This window comes from Crinia signifera, chromosome 1 (genome assembly GCF_055691185.1).
Source record: "Crinia signifera chromosome 1, ASM5569118v1, whole genome shotgun sequence".
Classification (NCBI taxonomy): domain Eukaryota; kingdom Metazoa; phylum Chordata; class Amphibia; order Anura; family Myobatrachidae; genus Crinia; species Crinia signifera.
Window position 1 is genome coordinate 281,928,330 of NC_139217.1, and position 24,255 is coordinate 281,952,584.

The 24,255-nt window shown below is 44.1% G+C and overlaps 1 protein-coding gene across 1 annotated transcript in view; it reads left to right on the top strand.

Moving 5' to 3' along the window:
• The first annotated feature begins 618 nt into the window (after positions 1-618).
• Positions 619-24,255, top strand: part of NIPSNAP3A (nipsnap homolog 3A) — a 33,790-nt gene continuing 10,153 nt past the window's right edge. Inside the window, exons 1-5 of the mRNA XM_083184830.1 lie at positions 619-980; positions 7,654-7,861; positions 17,284-17,442; positions 19,148-19,297; positions 21,992-22,078. Of these exons, the coding sequence (XP_083040956.1) occupies positions 888-980; positions 7,654-7,861; positions 17,284-17,442; positions 19,148-19,297; positions 21,992-22,078 (697 nt within the window). The 5' untranslated portion in view covers positions 619-887. The remainder of the gene's footprint in view (positions 981-7,653; positions 7,862-17,283; positions 17,443-19,147; positions 19,298-21,991; positions 22,079-24,255) is intronic.

Consider the following 24,255-nt stretch of genomic DNA (forward strand, 5'->3'; position numbering starts at 1 on the left):
CCAAGTATCTCCCAGTGTGTACACTTGCTCCATGAACTCTTGCTCCAAGTATCTCCCAGTGTGTACGCTTGTTCCGTGAACTCTTGCTCCAAGTATCTCCCAGTGTGTACGCTTGTTCCATGAACTCTTGCTCCAAGTATCTCCCAGTGTGTACGTTTGTTCCATGAACTCTTGCTCCAAGGATCTCCCAGTGTGTGTACACTTGTTCCATGAACTCTTCCTCAAGTATCTCCCAGTGTGTACTCCTGTTCCATGGTTCATTATTCAAGTATCTTCCAGTGTGTATCTTTGTTCCATGAACTTGTTCCACGCTTCAAGTATTAATACCTGTGACTGTGACATAATAAACGGTATTATTGAAAGAGATCTATTAAATCACTTACCAGGCACACGTGTATAGATATCATAAATAAAGACTATATATTAACTCCACAAAAGCAATTTGCTATTATTTTTTATTCAACCATATTGTGACTGTGCTGCCTGCTACTCAGCTTTGTGTGCAGGTTCCCATACGAGCTCAGCTGTGCTGCAGGCTGAGAACGCATCAGTGTGAAATTTGGTACAGTCTACGTCCCCCGTAAGGTCAGCTGCAGTGGGACAGGCTGGGGATGACAGCAGTAGCCACGGGGACAGGATCAGGAAGAGCATGGCCGCGCTGCACGCCCGGAGAGTAGTTCAATAGTCTGCAGGGGGCGGGGCTGAGTCCTAGCCACACATTCACACGCAGAGGGTTACAGTGCTGGCCTGCCTGCCGCAGTATTGCCGCTGTTATACGGTCATTACCAGCAGAGTCAGTGACATTACGCCAGCGCGCAGTACAAAACATACAGCCCCGAGGCTAGGAGTTCTCCTTGTGCACACACAGGAGGGGAAGTGCGGGCGGCATGATGTGCGCGTTACGGGCTTTGTATTCAAAGGGCAAACTACCTGCTGCTGCAGCTATACATGCATGGCGTGACATGACGAGAGGTGCACAGGTGAGGAGGGCACATGGGAATTATGTATGTAGACTTACTCGTGGCATGCGCGTGTGTGGATTAATAGGTTGATCACTATTGGTCGACAGTGAAAAGATCGGCGTAGGAAAAAGGTCAACATGCATTAGGTTGCCATGGACAAAATGTTGACAGAATGGTCGACACATGAAAATATGTTCATTTTTTTTGTGTCTGTCGACATGGACCAATTAGTGTAACGCATACCCTCAATTGTAGTCCACATGTAAAGTATGAACAAGTTATGCGAGTAAAAAATTGCATGTTGACTTCTTTTCACTGTTGACCTCTTGCCCATGTTGACCTTTTGCCTGTTGACCAATAGGGGTTGACCCATTGACCACTTACTGTCTACTTAACCACCAAAACCAGTGGCATGCACATACCTCCTGCTTGATGGGGAACCTTCGCAATAGCCATTTTATTTACCTAATAGTACAGCACTGTGTGCATACAGCATGACCTGTAGTTAATTATTATGAGGGTGATTACATAGTAACTATTCGAACTTGATCCAGGTAGTACTCTGCCATGTATTCTATTTAGTGTCCTTTATCTAGTGGTGCTGAAAGCCGTGCGGGAATTTATATTAGTTGTGTCATAATATCGGGATATGTTCACTAGGTCAACATGATTGAAGGTCGACATAGGGAAGGTCAAAAGGTTGACATGGGGTTTTTAATTTTTTTCTTACTGAGCCAACGTGTGCCGACAGATGGTATTTCATGCCCTACCATCCACTAAGGCGTGGTGGTAGACATTGTCCATGTCGAAAGTGAAAAACCCCATGTTGACCTTTTGACTGTTGACCATCCCCATGTGGACCTAATCCATGTTGACCTTTTATCATGTTGACCTAGTGGTGTCGACCTAGTTTCTGTCTATCCAATGATCTATACCCATATTATTAGTAGGTTTACCTTGAGACTAAATGGGACACAGAATACCAATGCCGTGCTCCCAAAGGAATCTCTCTTCCAGCAGCATAACACTAACCCCCTTGTTATAAGTGCCTAAACTTAACTCCTCCCATCCTTTGAAGCTTAAACTTAAGTTCCCCTCACTAGTGCCTAAACCTAGGGATGGCCATTGACCATCGATGACTTGAAATCATCGAGGAGTTATGGCGGACTTTTGCCATCGATTTAGGAGAACCAATGCTTTTTTTTTTTAAAGGTGCAGGGATACAGAACATAGCTCCGCCTCAGACACCCGGAAGGCCCGCCCACAAGTTCTGATAACTTAAACTATCAATGGATATCCATCAATTAGTTTAATATCCATCAATTAGTTTAATACTATCGATGGCTGGTTGCAGAATCGCCATTGATGGCAACTGCACCAATGACCTCTACCTACACCTAGCTCCCTCTCTTCCCCAGCATCAAAGTCAGGGTTCTGGCACCAGCATCCTAGTTGGGATTCTGGTGCTGGTTTTAGTTGGATGCCTGGCATTAGTATACTGATCGCCGGGATGTTGACCACATCTCAAGTAAAGTTGTCGGTGAAAGTTCAGAACATAGGGGCAGATGTATTATAGCGGCGCTCAAAATTGTGATCACCTTAAAATCTGACTAAAGCCCTATACACATTAGGCAATATAGTAAAAGATATCGTTATTCCACACATCGTTAACTACCCCTCCCTTGTCCTACGTGATCAGATGAGAGAGATCCTCGTTAACGAAGGCCATGCTCCAGCTGCAACATGGCCATTGCTCAGTTTCCCACCGGCATTGGCAATGTGTTTACCCTTGCCAATGCAAGGAATCGCCTAGTGCAGGGGTTCTCAAACTCTGTCCTCAGGACCCCACACAGTTCCCGTTTTCGAGGTCACCCTGCAGGTGCACTCCATTACTCATTGACACATTTTAAAGACCCACAGGTGGAGCTAATTATTTCACTTGTGATACTGTGAGGAGACCTGCAGAACATGCACTGTGTGGGGTCCTGAGGACCGACTTTAAGAACCTGTGGCCTATTGTATTGGACCCTTAATAGATGCATTTACCACAATTGACAATTACTCTTCTCAGAGGGCCAGATGTATCAAGCTTCAAAAGTGATAAAATGGAGATTGATAAATAGCCAGCCAATCAGCTCCGAACTCTCATGTTACAAAATGGGTTTGAAAAATGACAGGTAGGAGCTGGGTGTTTATCACTCTCCATTTTATCACTTTTTGAAGCTTGATACATCGGGCCCAGAGTATTTTGGAGCAGCACAGCCGCAAAACAGACCATTCCTTGGTGGGAGCTACAGCCTGGTTCCAGAGATCTGGAAAGGACTGACCTAGGTCAATCTATTAGAGCGCCTCTATATGGGTGTGTTGCCTTAAGGAGCAGCGGATTCAGGGGATGGTCAGTTCCCCAAGCAAAAAATAGGAAACAGAAGGGGGAGAAACGGCGCTCAAAAAGAAGATGCTAGTAGAGTGCATGCATCAATTTAGTTGATATTTAATAAAAATTTATAAACATATCCATACAAACATAATACATAAAAATATGAAAAATAAATAATAATAAATATATGGAGCGAATTAATAACAATGGACTTATTGGGAGAGAATGTGGTTTGTATAGTCACCAGTACTGTGTTGATAGGACCTGCACTGATCCAAGAGCTTGTGTCCATATGTTGTCCAAAGAGGGTCCGTAATGGACGTAACCGTTTGATGAAATGTCCTAATGGATGCCTAAAAGTTGGCCCGTTGGCAAAGAAGTTGTTGTTTTAGCCAGCACGGGTTATCCTTTCAATTGAAATGGCAATCCAGAAGTCCAAGATTTTTCACGGTTTCAGTGGGTGAGGTTAGGACGGGATCAGAAGAAGATGAAGCAGGTAGTCAACCTTTCCTTGTTGGGACTTAGGGCCTTATTCTAGTTCACTCTCTCTGTCAAAATCCTTCTTAGATGGACAAAACCATGTGCACTGCAGGTGGGGCAGATGTTACTTGTGCAGAGAGAATTAGATTTGGGTGGGGTTTTACTTCAAAGTGAGATCTATATTGCAGTGTAAAAATAAAGCAGTCAGTATTTACCCTGCACAGAAACAAAATAACTCACCCAAATATAATTCTCTCTGCACATGTTACATTTACCCCCCTGCAGTGCACATGGTTTTGTCCATCTAAGAAGGATTTTGTCAGAAAGAGTGAACTAGAATAAGGCCCTTAGTTCTTATCTCTCTCCAAATGGGGTCCAGTAAACACCAACGTTTTTCGCTGTGTTGACTCACAGCTTTATCAAGCTTTCTTTATGAAGAATTCTTCTAAAAACCACTTTGTTGTTTTTTTCTGCTGAAACACAGCAGTTTGAGCTTTCTTGTTTGCCCGATTTAGCATTCTCAGGTATAATTAGCCTTTTTTTTTTGCTAACAGATTTACCAAAGATTGGAGCAAAATCATGATTTCAACTGCAAAACATGGCCAAATCTGCAAACAGAAGTCAATACACCCTCAAATGAACTTTAAAATAAATTTAATAGAAAACAATATGTAAATTTACTAAGAAAAACACTGATAAAATTGGGATAAAATACAATTTTCAAATAGATGTGTCCCAGTGTAGCGTGTTTGTCAAAGCCTGCACAGATCACACTATTTCTGTGTGTAAAAAAAGTTATTAAAAATCAGAGTAAAAAATTGTAAGCAAAACCAGTCCCGGGCTCTGTGAGCTGGCCCTTGTTCAGAAAATATTGGAAACAAAATGTGTAGCCTATAGTAGGTTCCACATATTTAATAAACAAGCATCAGGCTCTTGGAGCCGGTCCTGGTTCTTGTGTAAAAAAGTTATGAACATATTACCACGAAGGTGCTGTGTTGGAAAATATGAAGTCATTTTTTTTAATACTGGATAATGTCTCAGTCTAAAATATGTTTTAGAAATATGTATCAGACATGAACAATAGAAACTTTGTTCTATATGAAATTAATATCACATACTGTACAAGGAAGTTTGTATTCACTCCTGACTTTTAGGTGAATATTGCCTTTTCTCTGCATTATTAAAGCCCCATACACAATAGTAATTATAATAATAATGTTATTTATATTGCACTTTTCTCACAATAGGACTCAAAGTTCTTAAGGTGCCCATACACGTTACAATTATTGTATACAATATCGCATCTCATCCCATCTCGGTTTTGCAATGAGATGAGATCTAGTACAAAAAGTATGTGCAGCTCATCTCATCGCAAAACCGAGATGGGATGAGATGCGATATTGTGTACAATATTGTATACAATAATTGTAACGTGTATTGGCACCTTTTGCCTTTACATCACCCCCCTTACATCTTTCGGGGAGGATGGCGGCGGTTATACCGTGGGAGCCTCACACTGGGCCTGATTCAGACCTGATCACTAAGCAGCAAATGTTCATAGCACAGCAATCAGATTATGCCGCCTGCCAAGGTCTCTCTCCACCTCTGTACATTGCTGCCAAACACGTAATGAATGTGAATCAAATGAAGGTATGAAAATCAATCCCAAGAAGCCTAGAACATGACCAACAAACCAAAAGTTTCTTCATTGCGAAATGTTGTTGAAACCGCATTTCTCTAGTTTACAGCAATGAGATGTTCCTGGGCATTCACGGTGGATGCTTCAACAGTAGTCCTCCATCATGTGCATATTCCATTGTCCATGTTCTTCTATGGTCCTTATTTCCTGGTGCGATCACTCACCCTTGCTTGTCACTTACATCACCAAGACAATGTACAAATCAACTCAAATGATTGGAGATAATGCACTTTGATGCTTATGTTACAACCAAGTGTCCAGAAAGAAATGAGCATATTGTCCTACCTGCCATGTCACAGATGTCTGGCAGGAGCTGATTGGCTGGCTTTTTACCACTCTCCATTTTATCACTTTTGAAGCTTAGTGCATCTGGCCCAATGTGTTTTATAGGTATTGTGGAAATGTCGCATTTGGGAGCAGATTTATCTGCACCAAAGCAATGCTGAATTGCTCAGGTACTGTACATGTGTGCCTGCTACAACAAAATGTGACCAGTTAAAACTTTATTTCTACTGGCCTACCGCAAATAATGAAGACTAGGTAAAAAATGATCTGCTAACTAATAACATTTGTGGGGGTTTTCTCTGAGCTACCACTATTATTTTGAGCCAGTCACTTTAATGTTCTTCACCTGAAGTCACAGATAGAAAGTATTTGTGAAATCATGTTGAAGATCAGAGATCACTTATTTGTTTTGGTCATCTTCTCCCCTTTATTTCTCTCCAAGGGTTGATACATCGCACCCACATATTGTTTGGCCATAATATGGTAGAGATGTAGTCTTGGTGTTACCAGTGGGCGTAGAGCACCAGTAGTTAGTGTGCAGCTAAAACACTGGCTGATTAACACTGTCACTCCTCTAATTTATTAAAATCCTATGCTGGCCAGTGATGTGTGAAGCAGCTGTCCGGTACAGAGTGTGTATTCTAATGTGTTGCTAAGGCTTTCTTCTATTACACCTTTCACACCAGCCAAAATTCCCGGGTTGGCCCCGGGAACAACCCACGACTAGCGCTGTGTGAATGGTCCCTTGGTTTTGGACTGAGCCTATGTCCTGGGATTTCAACCCTGCTAGGTGGCAGGATTGCTCCCAGGACCAGCCCGGGATACAGGGTGGTGTGAATGGTACTTACCTGACATCCCGGCTTTCTGTCACTGGCCGCAGTGCTCGGGAAGCCGCAGGTCTCTGCCTCCCAGTGACGCGATCGCCAGCTCAGGCTCCTCTGACTACAAGCTGCATGCAGTGTAGTGTGGGAAGCCGCTGCTCTCCACAGCAGCTATGGGGATTATCGATATCCCCCATAATCGTCGGCTACACCACCTACTCCGCTGCACACGAAAGTCAATTCACTGCGTGGCTGCCACTGAGATTGGTGCTACCTCAGACTGCTGTATCTGAATTCTGCACTTCCTCACTCGCCCTGTTGGTCATCTGGGCGCTAATGCCTTCAGGTAAGAGTGAGCAGGGTTTCTCTCCCCCTCACACCAGAAAATTCAGGGACTAGGCTGGTGTGAAAGGGGCCAACATGGGAATTTCCCTGCATGATCCCTGGACTGTTTTTCTGGGTAATTCCCTGCATTTTCTGGCGTAAAAGAGGTATACAGTATGTGATCTTGTTGATTGCCCAGGTAGAAAAGAGGAACTACACTTTTGTTTATGTATTTACTTTATTTTTATAGTAAGCAGTATTTCCCTACTATTCAATGCTGCTAAATTATGTGGTACCATATAAATAAACGGTACTTGTGTAGTTTCACAGCGCCCGATATATCGGATGCGATATCGGCCGATATAGTGTGGCGAGCGCAGTAATCCGCGTCCCCTCGCGGGGCTCGCCACGCTTCGGGCTCGGTGGCTCGCTGCACTCGCCACACTATATAAAATCAACTCCATGCCTAGTGGATAGTGGAGTTATGAACAGGTAAAAAATTGCATAAGATCGCATCGATATATCGGCCGATATCGCATCCGATATATTGGGCGCCGTGAAACTACACAAGTACCAAATAAACAAACTAATAATCACAATTTTTTTGTTATGTTTGCATGCATGTATTTATGTGTGATGGCTTGTTGTAAGAATGTTTTGCTTCATATACATAACTTTGAATACTGTGTTTTTATCTTTCTTCAGGCTGCAGCTACATTTGTAACTGGCCCCCGCCAAAACGACACTACTATCTATGAATTCCGCACTTACTCTATTAAGCCCTCACGGATGGGTGAATTCATGCAACTTTCAAAGGAGAAATTCCATCTGCGCACTGCGCATTCAGAGATGATTGGCTTTTGGACTTATGAGTTAGGTGGTCTCAATAAGGTGTTACACATATGGAAATATGGTATGGCGGTTATTCTATTTATCTGAAAATAAGTTTACATAGATATTTTTATTTATTTACAGTATGCCAAACTGTGGGAGGGTTCAGTGGTGGAGTTAAATTGGGGATTGCACAACTCTGAATTGCCACTATTTGCTAGGAGTTCTATATGGAGTACCATGGCCAGATGGACTAGCATGCAACTCGGAATCAGGCCCCATATGAGTAACATACCAGTTTAGAGAATAAGTATGCACTTGCAGAGTCTGTAGTGGGGCAGGTAGGTGCTTTTTATTACTTGGTCATGAATAGAGTTGCAAATCCTGGAGCATTTTTTTTAATCACGGAATTGAAAAATGCTCAATCCCGAGATACCCAATTATTGAGTTTGTCAATGTAAAGACTAATTCCACCCCCACCCTGCATTGTTGCTTAAACAGGGCTAGGCACATGGGTGAACACCACTAGGTTGACATGTCATTAGGTCAACACAAGTATTAGGTCGACATGGCCAAGGTCAACAGTCAAAAGGTCGACATGGGGTTATTTACTGTTTTTTGAGCCGACATGTGCCGACAGGTAGTATTTCATGCCCTACCATTCACTAGGGCGTGGTGAAAATAAAATAGTATGCCGAGCGCAGCGAGCCCGAAGCATAGCGAGTGATGCGGTGCACTTCAAACTGTGTCCCTTTCGACAGTGTACACATAATATTTTCCCCTATTTCATTGTAACATGATAAGTTTTAGACAGGGCTGGATTAACAATTGTCCTGATGGAGCTACAGCTCCAGGCCCACTCTCTAAATAAGCCCCCCGGGAACCGGAGATACCGCCAGACAAAGCTGGAACGTTTTCCCAATAGGATAACATGGGAACCGCTAATTCCGAACCCCACCGGTTCATGCCAGTCCCCCCTGAATTTGTTCTCAGTCGAACCCAAATCGCTGGACCTTCAATCTGATACCAGGCTGGTCCATATGGGTTCATGGGTTCCAGAGAATTGTGGGTAAACCGATTTTTTTTTTTTTTTTTTTTTCTGAAATGTAATTCCATGGCTGTTCATGTTGTTTGAGGGCAGATTTCTTAGGAACCAAATGGCCCAGTTTCACAGTACCAAAATCACTCGAAGCCCACTCAAAAGTTATTCAATATGATACTGGTCTCATGTAAATAGGTCAGTTGGTTCCGAAGATATAGCTGGTTGGTTATATAGGGGGGTGGTTTCTTCACCCCCATCTCTCACCAGAAAATGTAGGGACTAGTCTGGTGTAAAAGGGGCCAACATTTTTGGGTGTGAAAGTAGTATTATTTCAAATAGCCTGGACCTGCAATGCTCTGAATACAGCTGGGCAGCCCCCTGCTCTCTGCCCAGCGGCGGCTGTCTCCCAGTTACCCCGACCATGTATTCCCCCCCTTGGCAATGAGCATGTAATCCCACATGGCAATGAGCATGGGACCCCTGGCAATGAGCATGTAGGTAAGCAGCACTTATGTAATAATAATATATGTAGCATAATTTTTAATAGGCATTATGGTGTGTGACTTAACATGTAATGGGCATTATGGTGTAAATTTTTAATGCGCGCCTTTGCCCACAATGCCCCTATTTATGAATCATATTGTGCATTATTGCTCAACCCGTTTGGTATAGTGTGTATTTTGGCTCAATCCATGTGGCAAAATGTGAATTTTGCCTTAATCTGTGTGGCATAACGTGAATTTTGACGCAATTCATGTGCCATAGTGTGAATTTTGGCTCATTCCATGTGGCATAATGTGTAAGCAGCAAGTACAGTATAAGGGGGTTACTATTGTGTTGCATGATTTGTATAAGGGGTAAATGGTGTGGTAAACTTAGGTGACCACATAAAAGGTGCTTAAATGTTGTCTATCAAGTTTTGGCTTTCAGTATTTTTTTTTTTATGACTGGAATGCCACCTTACCCTGCAAGTATCTTAGGACATCAGTGTCCTGCGGGTGCACCTTTGGAGGGCACCCGCCAATATATCTCCTTGCATTTTTCTTATGCCAGGCCCCTGCCTTTTCCAGGCATATATAATTGGTTAAAAGTATTTACACAAATAGAGACACACCCATGAGCAGACCACCGAAAAAGAACACTGGTCACGCCCCCACATTGTTAGGTGCTGGCCACAACCCCTATTATTGCGCATAATAGGCCCTTGATAATTTTCAGCTCCAGGCCCATTTAGACCATAATCTGGTTTTGGAACATAGAGAGTTAAAGCTGGCCTTACACCTGAACAATATCAGGCCAGAAAGTACAATCTCGACTGGTCGTGCGACGGATTGTGTGCACCTTGTGAAGAATATCTGCACAAGGTGCCTTACATCATAAGTGCTGCACGTATGATAGTTGGCTTTCATTTCAGTCGAAGGCAGATAGTATGTGCTTTTAAAGCACACACAGATGGAGCGGGCACCATCCTTGGCGGACGCTCGCCAGATCCCTTGCACTGGCGAGCACCGGCGATAGAGACTGGGACGCGCGTGTGTCTCACACACACATGCGTCCAGTATCACTGCGGCTGGGCAGTGTCCCCCTGCCCCTCTCCGCTTCAGGGAGACGCTGCCCAGTTCGGGGGGGTGGGGGGGGGGGGCGGTGAAGCGAGGGGGACCGGCGGGGGAGGCGGCAGGCTCCGTTTGCAAAGGGGCGCTGGCGGGGCTGCCGACTCTATAGCCAGCCCCTGCAAAGATGGAGCTCGCTCCATCTGTCCGATCACTTGTTTGATCGCACTTACGACCCACACACAATCACAATTAATAAAAATGAAATGTTTTAATAAAAACAATTGAACAAAATTAAAAGCAAAAAGTCTTTATTTCTTCCTTGGATTTGTCACATCCATGGGCACACAGCTCTCATGTTGCCGTCTGTGTGCTGAAGAGTGGACACTTTCTTGGCGATTAAATCCTCCTTATTCTTCTCCTCCCCCCACCCAATCATTCATCCACTGTGGTGATCACACACAGCCCGGCCTCTGGGAAATTGCTAGATTCTTCAGGGAATTACTGAGAGCGCCACTATTTCAGGGAGAGCTGGCAAATATGCTATTAATGCAATTGAACATTTTGTCCGACAGACAACAGATTTGCATATGGACTCATTGTAAAGCTGGCCATACACTAGTGTGATTTGGGCACTTTTCACCCCATTCTGATGCATCGGGATGAGAAATCAGGTGAAAAGTCACAAACCCCATGTGCCTAATCTCCGATCTGATGCACGGTCCTATGCGCATTGGATCAGAGATGAAGATTGCCCCTCCTGGGATCGCATGCAAAATGATCCTGTTGCCTAGGAAGGTCCCGGCAGTTCAAGGGGATCATATCCTTGAAGAAGTAGCAGGAGGATATGGGGGCCTTAAGTTGCACTGCCTAGGCCTATTATCAGGACTCCTGTGGACATTGCAGCAGTTCTGATCAGAGAGCTGTGCAGATCAGAGCCTAACTTAAAGGAATCATTTAATCCTCAAATTGGGAATATGTCACAGAGCAGCATTTTTTAAATGTATTTTTCTATTGAAATTCTAATTTCTCCTTCATACTTCATGGCAGCCATTACATTGGGTTCATCCCTCTCTCCTCTCCAATTAGACAGGTAGTTTTTTCCCTTAGGATCCAGCCCCCTCCTCTATATAATCTGGCACCTCCCCACAGACCGTAGTCTTTTTCCTGTCTCCTTCTGTCTGTGACAGGTAGTCAGTTAGAGTTAGTTTGTTATTTTTGATATATACCCGGTAGGCTGGTTATGCGACCGGAGACCTGGGCGGGCAGGCTGGCGGTGCCTAAAGCCTAAAGTGTGTCCGTGGGCCGGTGGCAAGGACATTTTAAGAACCCACGGCGTCCCTCCCTGCATAGCGCATGTAAGTATCACCTGTTTGCCGGCTCCTGCGTGTCCCAGTGTCCGGGTATAGGCTCCGGCTTCCTTCCCTGGGTAGCGCGGAGTCTCCCCGGCAGTCAGGACGGCGTTAGTGACGCGCGCGTCACTTCCGGCGGATGCACGCGGCGTGCGGGTCACGGCCGCGTGCGTTCCAGCTAGGCGGAAGTGCGCGCCGGGTTGGCGCCAGCGGCAGAGAGGGGGACGCTGGCTGCTGCGGCAGCGTGTATTAAAAGGCGCCTGGTCGGTGTTACAGGCGCAAGGCTGTTCGGCTGCAAGAACGTTTTGGTAGCAAGCCAGGATTATTGCCATGGAGGATGCCTCTCAGAAGGGGGTTACACCGCCGCCCAGGTAAGTCCTCTTAATGAGGACACGCTGTTACAGCATGCCATGTTTGCAGTCAGGTAGTTAGTATCTTTCTTTCTTGTCTTGTAGTGTGCCTTCAGTGCCCAGAAAGAAAGTGGCTAAGACCAAGAATACTAAAATCTGTCCAGGATGTGATAGAGCCTTTGTTGGAGAGACAGTACTATGTTTAGAGTGTCTGACAAAGAAGGATGTTGGGATGAATATATCAGCCCAGTTAGCTGAAATGAGAGACTGGATGAAGAAAAACTTTATCTCCAAAGAGGAGTATGCAGGGAATAAAAGGTCCAGGTCCCAGACTAACCTTGATAAAGATGACGGTGATGTGTCAGTGCATGATGATGCGGACAAGGAGGAGTCTGTGGGCTCATCAGCTGAGTCAGGCGAAGTATTGGAGGACGAGCGTCTATTTAATGTGGAGTTGGTAGAAGCAGTCCTTAAAAATCTCTATAGGACACTTAACTATAAGCAGCCTGCAAAGTCTGAGTTTGACGCATTGTTTGAGGATCGTTCTAAAAAAGGGAGATCTTTTCCAGTACATAAGGTTGTGAAGGATATCCTAGCTAAGGAATGGCAGGGTGTCGACAAGAGAGTGGGGTCGACTAAGAGAATTCAAAAAATGTTTCCCATTGAGGATGAAGAGTTCATTAAGTGGTGTAATATACCTAAAGTCGACGCAGCAGTGTCAGAAGTGACGACTCGTACTACCATTCCTCTTGAGGATGGGGCGTCACTAAAAGACGCAATGGATAAAAAAATGGAGAGTGCTCTAAAGAGACTACATATCTCTGCCTCAGTCTCACTGAAATCAGGGGTGGCCATGGCCTCCCTTTCTCGGGCGCTCAGAATTTGGTGTTCAGCATTGCAGGAAGACATACAGGAAAAGGTTTCCCGTGATCAAATCGGCAAAAGTCTTACCCAGGTCCAGCTGGCAGTGGACTATATGTGTGAGGCCTCCCTAGATGGTCTTGATTTTGCAGCAAAATCCCTGACTTCGGGGTTGGTGGCCCGTAGGGCCTTATGGCTTAAATCATGGGCGGCAGATTCCCATTCGAAGAACAAGCTAGCAACATTGCCTTATGAGGGTGCTTTCCTTTTCGGCAGTCGTTTGGATCAGATGATTCAAAGAATGTCAGGCGGTAAATCAGTCCGATTACCACAGGACAGAAGAGGGAGATTTTTCTCATATTCTTCCAGACAAGCGTATAGACAAGCCAAGTCCTACAGGCCAGGCAGGTCTGTCCGGGACAGATACACGCAAGGGACGTCCAGAGCCTTTTTTCGGCAATACGTCAAGAAAAGAGGCGAAAGTTCGGGAACCACACAGAAACAGTGACGGTGGTCCCATGGTGGAGCAGGCCCAGGTAGCGGGAAGGCTGTTGGGCTTTGCTCGCGTCTGGGAACAAACCGTCCGAGACAGATGGGTTCTGGAGGTAGTCAGGATTGGCTATCACCTAGAGTTCATGTCAAAGCCAAGAATGGCGAAATTTTGTGTTTCAGAGATCCCAGTTTCGAAGATAGAAAGGGAAGCTCTAAATTTAAGTTTAAAGGGACTCATCGCATCAGGAGCAGTGGTGAGAGTCCCGGAGGAAGAGGAAGGAGCCGGTTTTTATTCTCGTCTCTTCATAGTCAGCAAGAGTTCTGGAGGTTACAGAACTATATTAGATTTAAGAAAATTAAACTTGCGCATAAAGAAAAGAAAGTTCCACATGGAGACTACAAAGTCGATCCTAATGGGGTTGAAAAGAAACGATTTTATGGTCTCCATCGACCTAAAAGACGCCTACTTCCATATTCCCATCTCCCCAGACGACAGGAAATATCTGAGATTCTGCATAGGTCACGATCACTTCCAGTTCACCTGTCTGCCCTTCGGCCTCACCTCGTCACCAAGGGTCTTCACCAAAGTTCTGGTGGTCTTGATAGAAGAACTGAGGAAAAGGAAAGTCATGATATGGGCATATCTAGACGATCTGTTAATCGTGGCACCGGAAGAGGTGGTCACAGCAAGACACTACACCATTCAGTTTCTTCAGGAACACGGGTGGCTGTTAAATTGGGAGAAGAGTTGTCTAGAGCCAACACAGAGTCTCCAGTTTCTGGGAGTATTGGTGGATACCGTGAGGTTTCAAGTGTCCTTGTCCACAAAGAGGTGCGAGAAAATCCAGCAGCTAATCTCAAGAATCTACGAGGAAGATCGGGTACCCCTCAGGTCAGCAATGAGTCTCTTAGGGATGATGGCGTCCACGGTGGACATAATCCCATGGGCCAGATGGAGGATGAGACCTCTCCAGTGGTCCCTTCTAGGTTACTCGAGAAGACTGGTGCCACTAGAAAGAAGGATAAAGATCTCAGAGGCAGCCAAAGAATCCCTAAGATGGTGGGAGGCCGATCAGCTAGTACCAAGAAAATCCTCACTGGCAAGTCCCCGTTACAAGGTGATCACCACAGACGCCAGCGCTACGGGTTGGGGGGCTCATGGTCTGGGCAAGACATGTCAAGGTCAGTGGTCCCGGCACGAGTCAGAGTTCTCCTCCAATCACAGAGAGCTAAGGGCCGTGTGGAAGGCAATAGAATTCTTCAGCGAAGACGTCCGAGGGGCGCACTTGCGCATTTTTTCGGACAACGCCACTACCGTCTCCTATGTCAACAGACAAGGAGGTACACGGAGTCACGGGCTCTTAGAAGAGGTGCGAAACATCATGTGCTGGTCCGAGGAAAACCTGTTGTCCATATCAGCGCTCCATGTGCTGGGAGAAGACAATCAGCTCGCAGACTATCTGAGCCGCACAAGCGTGGTGCCTGGCGAGTGGGAGCTGAAGGACTCAGTGTTTCAGGAAATAGTAGAGCAATTCGGTCAACCAGAGGTGGACCTCATGGCTTCAGCAGTCAACAAGAAGTTGCCACAGTTCTACTCACGGTACCCGGCTTGGGGGTCGAGCGGAGTGGACGCCCTATCGCAGAGTTGGGAGTTTCACCTGGGGTATGTGTTCCCTCCAATTTCCCTCATTCACAGGACATTGTGGAAAGTCAGAACGGAGGGGGTCCAAGTCATAGCTATCCTTCCCTACTGGCCCAGGAGGGCTTGGTTCCCCATGTTAGAGAGCATGGCGATTGCGGGTCCAGTGTTTCTTCCAGTGACTCAGGATCTGCTCAAGCAGGGCCCAGTTTATTGCCTAGAGCCTCACAGATTGAATTTAGCGGCCTGGAAATTGAAAGGCGGCGACTAAAAGACAAGAATTTATCCCCAGAAGTCATTGAAGTACTTCTCCAAGCGAGAAAGAAGGTATCGTCAGAGATCTATTACAGAATATGGCGGGTGTTCGCAAATTGGTCCAAGGGCAAGTTCACCTTTCCTAAAGCAAACATTCCTCAAGTGTTACAGTTTCTTTGTGATGGGCTTAACAAAGGGCTGTCGGCTTCAACACTCAAGGTCCAGATTTCGGCGCTGAGTGCGCTGCTAGACAAGAAACTAGCAGAACATAGCTTAGTTAAAAGGTTTTGTCAGGCTCTCAAGAAGATCCGGCCTAGAGTTAGGTCAATAATCCCCCAGTGGGATCTTAATTTGGTTTTGAATGGACTAATGGAGGCTCCGTTTGAGCCATTGGACAGAGCGAAGTTAAAGTTTCTAACATGGAAGATGTTATTTTTAGTTGCAATAACTTCAGCAAAAAGAGTGGGAGAGATTCATGCTCTGTGCATCAAGGAACAGTATTTGAGGATTTTCCCGGATCGGGTAGTGCTGAGGACTAGGCCGGCCTTTCTACCCAAGGTGGTTTCCTCAGTTAATTTAAGTCAAGAAATAGTTTTGCCTTGTTTTTTCCAAAATCCTCTGACGAAGAAAGAGGGAAAATTGCATACCCTAGATGTCTTGAGAGCTATCAAGATTTATCTACACAGGACGGCGGGGTTCAGGAAGTCAGAAGCATTATTCGTGATTCCCCAGGGGGCAAAGAAAGGATTGGCTCCATCAAAGCAATCAATGTCAAGGTGGCTAAAGGAAGTAATTGCATTTACTTACAAGAAGGTGGGTCGTGAAGTTCCTGAGGGCATTAAGGCTCACTCGACAAGGGCAATGGCGGTTTCTTGGGCGAGAGAGGCCAAAGTTTCGGCTAAAGAAATTTGTCAAGCAGCCACTTGGTCTTCCTTGCATACCTTCTCTAAGCATTATGCATTGGATGTCGCGGGCTCAAGCTTTGGAAGTGAAGTTCTTAGACAAGTCTTGGCCTGAGGTATAGTATAACCCACCCTACTGCTTTGGTACATCCCAATGTAATGGCTGCCATGAAGTATGAAGGAGAAAGCAAGGATTATACTCACGATAATACCTTTTCTTCGGAATACTTCATGGCAGCCCAAAAGTTTGTTGGCCCTCCCTGTTTGTGTTTTTTCCCTAGGATCAGGACGGAGACAGTCAAAGACTACGGTCTGTGGGGAGGTGCCAGATTATATAGAGGAGGGGGCTGGATCCTAAGGGAAAAAACTACCTGTCTAATTGGAGAGGAGAGAGGGATGAACCCAATGTAATGGCTGCCATGAAGTATTCCGAAGAAAAGGTATTATCGTGAGTATAATCCTTGCTTTTTCTCTCATACAGGAACAGAGCTAAGGTTCCCCATACACTGGTGAGATATTGCATGCAATCATATGATTTCGACCACATCTGTTCGATAAATCAAATGATTGTAGGCACATTTTGTGTACCATGCGATGCGCGGGCACGCCTCTCGACTCTTGTGTCTCATGGTCTTATGTTCTGCACATAATATTTATCAAATTGTACGTGCGGTCAAATGCTGTTCTGTGCAAATACGATTTTTTTAAATGTGATGATTCCTGAAGATTTCTGGTGACTTCCTGGCCACTCCTCTTCCACCCACTGTGCACAGCTCTGTCCGATAATCTGGTGTGTTTTTTAACAGCATTGGATGCAATCTGATGCGATCCTGCCCAATTTTTTTATCGCAAGGGCATTCAATAATTGCATGATTGTATGCAAAATTGTACTCCTAAAAAAGCGTTTTTCGATGTGATTTATCGAAAGGTGAACTTCAAGGGAAATCAAACCCAATATTGCATCGAATGCAATCGCACAAGTGTATAGGTAGCATTACATTACAGAATAAGTATTATGATTAAACTGCATGGCAACTGATCGTTCTTTCTTTCTCTGATAGACAGCTTTGCACATCGATCAACAGTGCGGGCCAAGCTGCCTCAAGACAGAGAATGGCAGGACAGTTTCATATCCAAAGCTTTGACCATGATAGATACCATGAACATTGAGATTGCTTACCTGGTTCCATGGTGTAAACTGCAGAGGCCAGAAAAAGAAGGTGGGTGTAACGGGATTCCATCACTTGGTCACAAACTCAAAACATTCCATTTTCCCCCCAGTAAAGCACCGGTTCTCACACAGTTCACAAGGAGCAATAACAGGTCATCTTTTTCAGGACCCATTTTAAATATCTGAAGGTGATCTGGAAAACATGAACTGTCATTGGGGCAGATGTATCATAGCAGCGCTTATCGCGCCGCTATGATACTTCCTGCTTCGCCTCAATAGCGAGGCGAAGCAGGAAGGGACATCGACAAGATGTATTAACATCTTGTCTGCCGAAGCGGGGGAGCGTTAACTCCCCCTTCGGCGATGTCCCTTTCTGGAGATAGCGCATCAGTTACTGATGCGCTATCTCCTGTCCCCCGGCCGGCCGCACTGGGCATGCGCGGGATCTCGCTGTTCACGCGAGATCCCCAGCACAGCCCAGACCTAACAGCAGGGACAGCGCTGTCCCTGCTGTTTAGATAGGGCTTCGCCAGCCTGATGCTGGCGAAGCCAAACCCGGCTCCGTGCGGAACGGTCAGCGATGCTGACCGTTCATACATTCGGCCTGCTATCATTTTGATAGCAGCGCCGATATGGACAGGGGCGCATAGCGCCCCTGCCCATTACCGCATCCCGGCCGCTTCATACATGGGGGAGAAGCGGTATCAGTGCACATAACGTGCGCTGATACCCTTCTCCCCCATATCGACACATCATACATCTGTCCCATTGCTCCTTACGGATCAAGTTTAGGAACTACTGCCATAAAGGAATAATTATCAATTGCTCAAACTTTTTTTTGTAGTGCCAACAACTTTGTCCTTATTGCAGCTAAAAGAGAAGCTGATCTTCGATTGCATTTTTGTACACTCCTTCTTTTTTTTTTTTTTTTGTCCCTTTTACTGTTTGCATCTAAGGTTACATTTACTAAAGCTTGTAAGAATGAAAAGAAGCGATGTTTCTAATAGCAACCAGTCATATTCTGTCTATCATTTTTCAGGATGCAATAGAGAAAAGATAGACATAATCTGATTAGTTGCTATGGGCAACATCACCTCTTTTAATGTTTAAAACCTTGGGTAAATGTACTAGAAGTCCTGTCTATGACCAGAGGGTGGCATCTGTGTTCTATTAATTCATTCTACAGAGCCTAGGAGCTGTATAGAGCCTGATCCAGAGATTGAAGTATTCCATTGCGCTTTACTATTGGAAACAACAGTGGGCCTTATTCTAGTTCACTCTTAGAGGCAAATTCCTTCTTAGCTGGACAAAACCATGTGCACTGCAGGTGGGGCAGATGTAACTTGTGCAGAGAGTTACAACCCGTGGCAACCCATGTTGTGTGAATCCTTCGGTTTAACAGGACGAACAAATTAATATATAAAAAAAAATGTATTTATTTTAATAATGAGAGATGGGTATTAACAATACGAGGAAATAAATGTAATGAAGAAGAAATGGGAAAAAAAAAAAAAAAAAAACATCATATCTATAACCTTCATCCAAATAAAGTGCCATTCTGGGGACTATTCAGCAACAATACAATTTTATGTGCAAAGCAAAACACTCATTATCAAACGTTTCAAGACACCATAGTCTCTTTTTCAAGGTGAGCCGCTCACATGCTCCTGTGAGAAAAACTTATTGCATGTATTGCATTTATAAATGACAATATCTAAACTGCTATTAAAGTACATTGTATTTCCTTGCACTAGGGGTTTATGAGCTGGTCTCCTTTCAGTTTAAGCCCGGTGGACCTGCCGTCTGGGGCGAAGCGTTCAAAGCTGCCATCTCTGCTCATGTTAATACTGGGTACACAAAGCTTGTTGGTGTTTTCAACACAGAATATGGATTACTTAATCAAGGTAAAATGATCATTGCCTTTACACAGTGATGGATAAATACTATGTATATGTTAGAGAGAGTATAGTCTCAAGCAAGCTTGATACAGCTATAGGGGGGTATTAAATGAAATTGTGTTTATTTTTGTCTTCTTCTGTTTTGTAGGTCAGGTTTAGATTCAACCTAGTAATCAAAATTATGATTATTTTTATTTATTTTTTGACAAATCGAAAAACGTGGATTGGTGAATTACTTGCTGATTCATGTGTTCTCAGCAAAATTGCTGATATCTTTTGCAATCTTTGAACGCATTTGATTTCGATTCATGTCCCGGTCGAATAGCAAGGCAATTGCACCATGTGTACAACCCTATACACTTTATATGAGTGGCGCATGCACTCAGAACCCCCCATTCCCCCCACCCCGACAGACCCATTTTTTAAAAAGTGACTTTAAACCGATTGCTGCGGCCCACTATTAAGCCCCACCCCCCGGGAATTCGCTTTTCAAACACCCGCGAATAGCAGATTGTGAAGAAAACAGATAACCTGCCAAAAGAACACACAGCTACTTAGTGTAAGAGGCTTTATTTAGTTCATGTATGCATGTTAATACAGTGTATATGTATATTTGTGTGGATATATTTAATTAAACGTGCTAAACTACTACTCATTAAGGAATCACAGTGGATTATTCCATTAGGAACCACTAGTCCCGGGGGACTTAATGAAAAATGAATTGGAATAGCCTAATAGGAGGCATTGGAGTAGTTTGGTCACTCAGCAATATGGAGGTATAGAGGTTGTATAGGTATGGAGCCAGGAGGAGCCTTTGAGGTATAATATGCCACCCTTTGATATATGATCTGATGGTTGTTGTGCATTGTATATGTCTTTTTTGTCTGTTTTTGATAGGTTGTATTTTTAAAACTTGTTTTGTGTATATGTACATAACATTTCCCTATACAGGTTGATGTAAACAATTGTGTATATACAGTATACTGTATATGAATATGTGTAGTTTGGTGTACAGTGTGGAGTTCATCGGCTGGCCACAGGGTGCCGCTGCTCCCCTGCAGGAGCTTTTTCTGACTAGCACAGCGTGTGGAGCGCAGGCTGGACCAGCTGTAACACATGAGTGCTTCCTGCTGAGACGGTCGGTGTTTCTGGAAGTGCAGGTCCGTGCACTTACGATGGGGATGTGCTGCGGCACCTGGCAGTGGAGGAGGACTTGTGCGGACACTGGTTGGTATTTAGAGGGTTAAGTTCTGAGCTGTAAGATTATTCTGTGTAAGTGTGCCCTGAGGATGGGGGGAACCCCAAAAGAGTGCGGCGCAAATACAGACTATTTGCTTATATTGGCCTGGAGTATTATTTATTTGGACTTTCTGTATTTATTTATTTATTTATTTATTAGTGCTGGGCAGAATAACCCGCGGTACTTATGTAATATCTGGGCTCCCGTTTTTCTTATGAGACCGCATCCCCTCGCGGGGCTCAACTAAGTACCTAACCCGCTATTATCACATCAATGCTGCAACACTATAATGCTGGTTAAAACATTTTTTAACGCGTTTACGAGCTGGTGGGGAGCGGCGCTGCAGAGGCGCAGTCTCGGACATCATTAGAGACCCAGCACCCCTCCAAAAATGGCCTCCACCACAGAGAAGACACGCTAGAGTCACACTGAAATACACTAGAGGATGTGCAGGAGGACCACTAGCAGCTGTCTCTTTTGTGGCGGTTGGCATTTTTGGAGAGGCACAGGTCTCTAATGCTGTCAGACTCTGCGCCTCCGTGGCACCGCTCCTCCCCACAATAAAAAAAATGTCCTTCCTAGGCAATGAGCAAATCGTGTGCTCCAACAGATCATGAGCCGATTGTACGATCGTCTTACAAACTGCTCACAACCTGCATCGTTCTGGTGTGTACCAGGCATATCAGTGGCTCTTGATACACTTCCTTGAACTGTAATTTTGGATTATTATGCAGTCAAGTGGTGTAAATGTGTTTTTCTCACGTGATATCATCCATTTCATAAAATACAAATATCTAAAGCATCAAATAATAACTGTTACCATTACTTTTTATTTCCTCTTACCAAAGTACATATGTTAAATGTCGATCTCCTTTAATTTCTTTATGTAAATGAGGAGGAAAGGAGAAAATCAGTCTAGTAGCTGTACTGAAAGACGGGGTTGGCTAATGGTTTCAAAGTAAAGGCGTGTACATACGGGGCGATTTTGGCTAACTAATGATAGTCTATGATCTATGCAAAATTGCCTTGCCTGCACAGGCAATCTATGCTAGGCGATAATGGCGTAGCAGGATAGCACATCAGTGTATTAAGCAGGGGAAACACTGAAATTTTGGATAACCTTCTAGCTGAAATCGCACCGTGTGTATACCCCTTAACCCTTTATACATAGATACAATATTTATTTGAGTAAATTAGCCATTTGTGATGGACAACCAAATAGTATGTTCATGGTAACTGATCTCATTTAAAGTTCTATTTTTATATTGTATTTGTTACTTTTCTCAGAGGTCTTGTAGTAGCAGTACCGTTACGGTTGTGATTGATGTTGTTTGTACCATTTTGTTAGTAGATGTACATATTTGATTCCCCCCCCCCTTTTTTTTTTTTTTTTTTTATGAAGTCATTTAGTTAATGAACAGTCTGACCTGTGTAAGCATATGTCTGTTGTGTTTGCACAGTTCACGTCCTATGGTGGTATGAGAATCCGGACAGTCGCGCCTCTGGCAGGCATGTGGCTCATGAAGATGCCAGGGTTGTTGCTGCAGGTAAATGATTAAACATTAATGTACAGTAGCCACATTAGTGTTATTGAGTAGTGGAAGTATACAGTGCATTTCAGGTAATGTTGGTGTACCCAGCAGCCTTTTTAGTGTCTACCCCTCTCTCCAAGCAACCTAACCCTCCCTGCTCAACATTAACCTAAATCTGGCACTAGACACCCTTTAAAATGTATATGTTTTGTTAGTTAATGTTTAATTGGCTCAGAGCCCTAAAAAAGCATACCTCTCATCCGTACCGATCTAGCTGGACAGCTAGCAATGCCCCTTTTTTCAGTAGTGTGCATAACAAGCATGCAAATGTCCTTTAAGGTGCCCACACACGCGTGCGTTGTGGGCTTAACTAGCACACATAGCATCGCATCGTATGCCTTGTGCATACGATGTGCATGCGATGCAATGCTATGCTAGAAAAAGCTAGTACAAAAAGTATGTGCAGCACATACTTTTTGTACTGTACGATGAGGTGCCGCGGGAGCGCGCACCCCATCGTACAGCATCGCACCGCCGGGATCGGTGCGTGTGTGGGCACCATTAGAGTAGATCAAGTAGTCGGAAGTCTGGACACCCCTGTATTCCAGCATACATCACTTTCTCTAATAATGCTGATTAATGCAGATGCATTTACTTGGCAAGTAAAGTTAAATGATTTAAAACCTTAAGTGTCAAATGCAGAGACTGGCTGGGTGAACTGTTGGCACATTGGAGCCTGTTCTTATGCAACATTAATAGAAGAACTGCTGATTAGTACACGTGCCTATGAAGGAAGCTTGGTTCAGACAGAGATCAACACACAAATATGAACAAATATTCTTATATTTATGTCAAATTGAAGGAAGAGGAACCCACAACTCAGCAACAAGTCACATTGTACAAGCTTCAATTGTGTAATATTTTCCTGCTGCAAACAGGAAATTGTGCTGCCAGTTTGGAGCTTCATCTTCTTATTAGGAGTACAGATATTGGTAACAAAAGTTTCTTGCCAAGGTTTAATGTTACTGCTACTTTTGATACATTATATTGTATATTATTGTCCTGTCATCTAGAAATCTGTTCAATTCACATATAATTATTTATTGTATCTGTCCTAAAATACCCTTATGCTGCCAGTATGTATTTGCAGGATGCTAGTGCTAACAATCTACATTTCCCTTAGGGGTACTTTTATTCCAAAAACACCTGAATTTGAGGCATAGGCACTATATATGCAACAACTGTTGTTGCTAGACACCTTGAAAACGGGTGCTTACTTCCCCAAAACGTCGGGATCACATAAAAGTTTATTTGAAAAGACCTGGGAGTGCCGTTGCCTGTGTTTGCGCTGATTGGTATCTATCTACCCCAGAGGGCACCCAGGCTGAAGTTCCCCATCTTTGGTGAAATAAAGTTGATTCTTTATTCAAGCATCATTCTACGTTTCGGTCTGTTGCCAGACCGTCATCAGAATGGCCAGACTGGCAACAGACCGAAACGTAGAATGATGCTTGAATAAAGAATCAACTTTATTTCACTAAAGACCTGGAGTGCCGCTTCATATTTCATATATATATATATATATAATCTCCTGCAACAGTTATTCCATTGGAGAAGCCGATTAACCATACCTTGGTACAGTACTGTATCTACTTATACATATTATAAGGAAAGTGTGTAATGCTAGGTACAGACCAGAACTTTTTTACTGGTGTTTGGACCAACATTCTTATTGGAGGAACAACCACAAAATATGTATATGCAGGTAGCTGGTACTCCAAAACAGGAAAGCCATTAAAAAGCATAAATGATTCATTTAGTCAAATCAACACAAAACAATAAATACTAAGAACATTTGTAAAACACCAACTTTTGAAACATGGTTGTGTACCCTACGTATGGCTTTTCTATATATTCATGTGTACTAAGCTCTTCCTCTCTAATGCTTTTGGTATTAACAATACAATTATTAATATAAAATAAATGCAATGACCTGTGAGTAAAAGAATATAGGGATTAAACCATTAGAGCAACCTGCATAATTGCAGCCGGTGCTAAAAATTCTGAAAATAAATATGCTACAGCCTAAGGGACACAATGGGCCAGATGCAGTAAGCATCAAAAGTGATAAAATGGAGAGTGATAAACAACCAACCAATCAGCACCTGCCCGACATTTTTCAAAACCAGCCT